General features: G+C 43.4%; 1 protein-coding gene across 1 annotated transcript in view; it reads left to right on the plus strand.

The window, feature by feature from the left end:
- Nucleotides 1–6443, plus strand: part of KIAA1024 (KIAA1024 ortholog) — a 22411-nt gene that overhangs the window by 9602 nt on the left and 6366 nt on the right. The window contains exon 2 of the mRNA XM_006870900.1: nt 3004–3261. Coding sequence (XP_006870962.1) covers nt 3004–3261 — 258 coding nt within the window. The remainder of the gene's footprint in view (nt 1–3003; nt 3262–6443) is intronic.

Here is a 6443-nt window from a genome sequence, read left to right on the forward strand (position 1 = left end):
CCAAAAAAATAAAAAATAAATTTTTTTTTTCAATCTTCCTCTGGTAGAGTTCTGATTATCCTCTGTGGCTATATCCTTGTTCATGGGCTCAAATGTCCTCAGGTCTCACCACACTTTGGACCAACCAGCCCTTCCTCTTCTCTCTCTCATCTCCAGGTCAACGGGATTCAATGGACTGCGGTTGAACTCAGCCCATTTCTTCATTGATGCCTTTCCCCCTCTTCCACTCACTAGTAGACCAATGTGGTCTCCAGCAAGCTTACATGCTTATTTGTGTATTCCCTTTGAGTTTCAGTCTTAGAGGGGGAGTTTGTCCTGAAGGAACTTGGTTGCTAGCCTTGATGTCTTCCTGGCAAACAGCTTGCTTATTCTTGTAGTAGCCAGTCATGCTGACATTTTTGTTTTGGGTTTTTCCTGATGATCTTTCTTTGAAGATGTACCTTCTGTCACTGTAGCTGTTCCAGTCTGCTTGTCCTTACTAGTGGAAATGTCCCACCTCATAAGGTTCTGGATGGGACTCAGGATTCCACCTAAGGTCCTATACTCTGTAAAGACTTTTCATGAGGCCTTTCAGGTATTCCAATCAGTTATAGGCTGAAGACGGGCTTACAAGTTTTCTCTAATCATGTTTCCCAACATTCCTTTTATATCCCACTCAAGTGTCTATTTTACAATAGTAGGCAAGGGAAACTAATATTCATAAAGCAGCCAAGGATTTTAGTATTATTTCTCCTCTTCAAGCTATACCTAGATCCCTGTATCCCAGAGCCCTGTTGTTCCAAGATTGAGTATGCAACACTATTTACCTCTGTCCCTCTAGGCCATGCAAACCTGTCTCAGTGTTCCCTAATCTATCTTGTTCTTCCGCCCCCTCCCCTCTTCTTGTATTGCCCTCCCCAATACCCAAAATAAACCCCCCCACCCCAACCCCATTGTGGTTACCTTATATTCCATTAGTTCTACACTCCATTTAAGACAGTCTATTTTATCCTGTAATCTACCTGACCTCACTACCTGGATCTCTGTTCCTCTGTATTTACCTTCTTTCATATTGTAATTGTTTTGATCATAGACTGACCTCCCAGATCCTCTGTTCTTATAATTTTATTCTGTTCTTGACTCTTCCATTTGTCGACTGAGTTCAGAGTGATGCTGCTCCATACATCATTCTATAGTTGTTTTCTGTTCTTGTTGGTTCTCAGTCCACAGAACTTCCTTTGGCATGTTTTTCATAGCAGGGTTGGCTTTGGCAAAATCTTAGCTTCTGCTTATCCTGGAATGTTTTGATTACACCATCGTATTTGATTGACAGCTTTGCTGGGGAGAGGATTCTTGGGTGGCAGTTTTTTTCTTTTAGGTTTTTATACATGCTTCCCCATTGCCTTCTTGCCTGCATGGTTTCTGTTGAGAAATCCGAGCTTAATCTATGTTGCTTGCCTTTGTATGTTACACATACTAGCTGCTTTCAAGATCCTGTCCTTATCTTTGATTTTGGAGAGCTTGATTATGATATGTCTTGGTGATTGTCTTTTAGGGTCTATCCATCCTGGGATTTGTTGAGCTTCTTGAATGCTTATCTTTTCACTTTTTTAGGAAAATTTTCTTCCAGCAGTTCTTCAACTATCTCCTCTGTGGACTTGTGTGATTGTTCCTGTTCCAGAATGCCAGTAATTCTTAAGGTATTCCTCTTCATGTTGTCCAACATGAATCTTAGGCCTTCTTCATATTTTTTTTATCCTTTTTTGTATTTGTTCTTCTATCTTAGTAGTGTTGAGAGATTTATCTTCTAGCTCACTAGTTCTGGCTTCTATCTCTTCAATTCTACTCCTTTGCCCTTTCAATGTATTGTCCATTTCTGATATTCTATTATTAATCATTTGGACCTCTTTCTGTAGATTTTTAATCGTTTCCAATGCTGTATCGATCTTATTTGATTGTTCCTGTAGCACTTTCCTGACTTCTTCCTTATTTTTCTCAACTCCATTGTATAGTGTTTTGATACATTTTATAATCATTTTTCTGAACTCCTTCTCCAGAATTTCCAAAGCCTGCCCACCTTCCAGTATGGAGTGTAGGTCTACTTCCAGCTCATTTGCCTCAGTCACTTTATCTCGTTTCTGGACATGTGCTGATATGGTCATCTGCTTCTGTTTTGGGGGCATATTCAGTGGTTATCTGTGCCCTTAATGCTTAGATGGGTGTGTATTTTGGTATTTTTCATGCTTTCTGATTGCCTCCAGGTAGATCTGATCAGGAAATGGCTTCCCTTTTCACTCTTCTTCTTGAGAAATTCACTGTTGGTTGTTTTTATATAACTTAGGATTTAATTTTTGGCCTATTTCCTTTTTTGTCTGCCTGTCCCTATCCACAATCCCCATCCAGTCCTTTTTTCTAGTCATAAACAGTTCAGGGCCGGCTGTGGCCATTTGGTTTTAAGTGGAAACTGTCTCTTTAAATTTCGAGGAGATCTGTGCGCATGCGTAGTAGAACCCTCCGAGGGTGGGGCTGGGGTTCCCACTAGCTCAGGCACCCCTACAGTCACCAGAATGGAGGTGCACAGACAGCAAGGGACCAATGAACAGATACTAAAAGAAAAGAATGCTCACACCTTTATCACTGCGGTTCTGTCAGGCATCCATGTCTACTCTTATCCTTCCCCTGCTTGGTCTCACCCAAGATGGCGGCTCCTGGAGCAGCTGAGTGTCTTGAATTAGAAAGCAATGGATTTCTTGCTTCTACTAAAATTCCCCTAGCTGTAAGCCTTCCAACCTTGTAAATATTCCTTTATATGTGGTTCAGAGCCCTGAGCCTGCTTGGTCCTGTATTCTGTGTTGTTGCTGACGGAGCTCCTTACTGCACTTTCACACAATCCACCATTTTGTTTGTTCTCTTCCTATTTGTTTTTGAATACCTATATTTTTCTACCTGAAACACTGCGAAATTGTGCTATGAAATCAGCGGCGTCTGTGCCGCTTTTTGGGACTTTTCTGTACCCTTCCACAGGCAGACAGGCAGTACGACATCCCCCCACAGCACCGGCTGCCCAAGCAACCCAAAGACAGTGGCTACCTGGTGGAGCAGGTGTTCAGCCCTCACCCCTACCCTGCCTCCCTGAAGGCCCACATGAAAAGCAACCCACTGTACACAGACATGCGCCTGACCGAGCTGGCAGAGGTGAAGCGGGGCCAACCATCTTGGACCATCGAGGAGTACACACGAAACACAGGCGACAAGGGAAAGCTGACAGCTTTGGACCTACAGGTGAGCTTGTCTCGTCCCAGGTGGGGGGAGCCCAGCCATACCCCGGCAAGTTCAAGAATGGATCATGGATGGTATAGACCACCCAATTCCCCTACCCTTCTTCAGGTCTGGGTCTCCCTCCCCTTCCCCCCATGGAATTCTGAATTTTAATAAGTCATAGAACAGAGATTTTTAAAAAAACAAGGGGATTATAGTTTTGCTTATTTTTTTAAAAAACATTTAGTAGTGTTTTCTTTTCTTTTTTTCAACATCTGATTTGCTAAAGATGCATTTATAAGACTCCGTACCAAGTACAGATTCTAATACTTGCTCACAAGTCCTGAGCCAAACTGTTTAATGAAACACAGGCTGATTTCTCCTTCCATATGTAGCACGTGGGATAAGCATATTTGTGGGAGCCAAGCTATGGATTATGTTTCCATATGGAGCAGCCCCAGGTAAGAGCCATCCCAGAAAGCTCTGTGAATGCAGTTGTGGCTGGAGGGCATGCGTTCTGTTCACCCACAGACAGGGCTGGGTTTTGGCCACACTTTTCTTTTGGTGGGCAGCTCCACCTGGTTCCATTCCCACCGCATCTGTCTGTGTCCCTCCATCCTCGCAGGAGCAAAGCAAATCCCTTGTCCTCCACCTGCGGGTTTTGTCTTATTCACGATGAGGCCATATCCCTAAGGGCACCGGCTTGTCAGGGCCCAGAATGGTCACACCACTGAAAATGGGATTGGGGAGCACCTCCTGTGAGGTCAGTATGACAGGACTCTACTGGAATGACCATACTTTAAGACAAAGTGGGCTGCAGACCACAGGTAGGGCTGTGTGCTGGAAAGGAGTGGACCCTGGATCCCAGCATGGCTGGGGTCTAAATGCTCCTTAGCTGTGACACCGGAGATATCGTACTCATATCACCTGCTGGATGTTAAGTGGGCCTGGCAACCACCAACTTGTAGAGCCATTGTGAGAACTGAAAACCATGACTTCGAAGCACCAGACATTGAGTGGCACTGGCATTTTGGTGTTGAAATCAATGGATTATGCGTGGTGCTCTTACATCGGCTCTCAGTGGCCCACGAGGCTAGACTTGCTAATGTCCTAGCCATTTGATAACTGAAGAGGTGGAGGCCTTTAGTGGCTTCGTAACTTGCCCGGGTCATGCGGACCATCTGACAGGAGGTCTCTCGTTCTTTCTCTTCTGTTACCTCTACACCCTCTCATGTGTTTTCTGTTGGTGGAGTCTAGTGCAACATCATGTCATAACAATGACTGAAATGACATTTATTTAGATCAGGGTCCAGAGGACAGCAATTACGGGAAGAGTGCGCTCGAAAGGTCAGATCCTGAACATGAAGCTTTTCATAGAAGCTGGAGCCCCTCAGAGCCCCTTAGAGCTTCTTTTGTATCTTGCATGTCTTGTCCCTGTGTGTGCTGCATGTCACTTGTCCCTTCAGACCACTTCCTCTCTTGTCATCATCCTGCTGGCAAGCAGGTCAGACAGGGGTTTGATTATCCCCCAGGTGGGCCATGGGGGGAGCCATGCTGAACTTCCTGAATTCCAATACCACATGCAGCAGGAAAGCCCAAAGAGCAGAGACGTGAATGACTCAACAGGTGGATTAGATTAATCAGTAGTTCATGAATATCTTGGGATGACTTTGAAAGTTTTAAATGAAATTAATGAGCCATGAATTGTGGTATTTTTTTTAAAGTTTGAACACAGATGGGGAAGAGAATTGGGAGATTTTGCCTCTACAAATACATGAGATTTTAACATACCAATGTTTATAGTCCTGGTGTGACACTAGAGGGTAAGTACTGGACTGGTAACCACAAGGTTGGTGTTTCAGACCCAGCAGCTACTCCTCAGAAACAGTCTACAGGATCTCTATGAGTCATAACTGCCACTATAGCACTTAACAACAACAACAACAATGAAATAAAGCATCAAAAAACAAATTTATATATTCTAAGATGGATTCATAGAGCTTTAGGTAATATCACTTAAAACAAAAACAAAAACAAAAAACAGGTGTATCCAGTTTCACAAAATATGAGAAAATAGAGAATTCCATTTCCTTGGAAGAGTGTAACAAAGCTGACCGAACATCTTGGAGGCAGAAAGGTGCTGCCTTATTTCTTTTTGTCAATTTGTTAAAGACCCAGGTACTGTCTTCGTGTTGCTTTGGCATTTGGACAAACTCCTCAGGTTCCTTGGTGTCCAGATATAAGCCTACCTTTGGTGGTGCCCACTTAAGGGAGTTGGCAAAGGCGCAGGCCCTATTTTGATCCCCAGCGTTTGGCAGGCCTAATTAACGACCGAATATGCTGCCCTGAGTCCCTGGAAACTGGGATATTACCTAGCTCTCTGCTACTTGGTGCCATTAGAGCTTGCAGTTATTGAAAAAAACTAATTAAAAATAGTTTATTTCACAGGCTGAATCCCAGCCCATGAAGTGTATATAGCTATGAAAGGAAGTCAATTACCTTTTATCTGAGCCTAAGGGAAAAAGGTACAAAATGTGAGGTGTCAGTTACACACTGTTTATTTCTGGCTGGCCCTGGAAAGACTAGGGAGGAAAGGAGAATGTCTCTCTTCAAGGGGCCAGGACTGGGAAGGTACTAATCCAGTCCTTCACACTGACTCCAGTTTTGTGGGCATATCACCGAACCCCTGAAGACTAGTCTCCTAGTAAAATATGCCCATCTTGGGTCCATCTCTCTTTTACTGCAAAGACTGCTGGTTGGATGGAGCGTGTAGGCCTTTTCCAGAATTGAGAGTGCCCTGATTCCCACTCTGGGTGTCTTAGGTGGCCAGTATTCTTTCAAAATTGACAACAGCTTTGAACATTGTGCTTCAGCAAGAAAAGGAATCTGGGAAATGTTCAGTGACCCAATAAAATCCATTTTCCTTTTGTTGTGTGATGTTGTGTAATATGCACTAGAACAGGGAGCAACAGACATTTTCTGGAAAGAACCAGATGGTAAATATGTTAGACTTTGTGGGTAACAAGGTCGTTGTAGCAACCACCCAACACTAACAGTATAGTGAAAAGCAGCTATCAACAATTTGTGAACACATGGACATGACTTTGTTCCAATAAAACTTTATTAATGGATACTGTAATTTAAATTTCATATGATTGTCTTATGTCACAAAGTATTCTAGTATTCTTCTTCTTTTGATTCCCTCC

This window comes from Chrysochloris asiatica, unplaced genomic scaffold (genome assembly GCF_000296735.1).
Source record: "Chrysochloris asiatica unplaced genomic scaffold, ChrAsi1.0 scaffold00156, whole genome shotgun sequence".
In the NCBI taxonomy this organism is placed as follows: Eukaryota; Metazoa; Chordata; class Mammalia; order Afrosoricida; family Chrysochloridae; genus Chrysochloris; species Chrysochloris asiatica.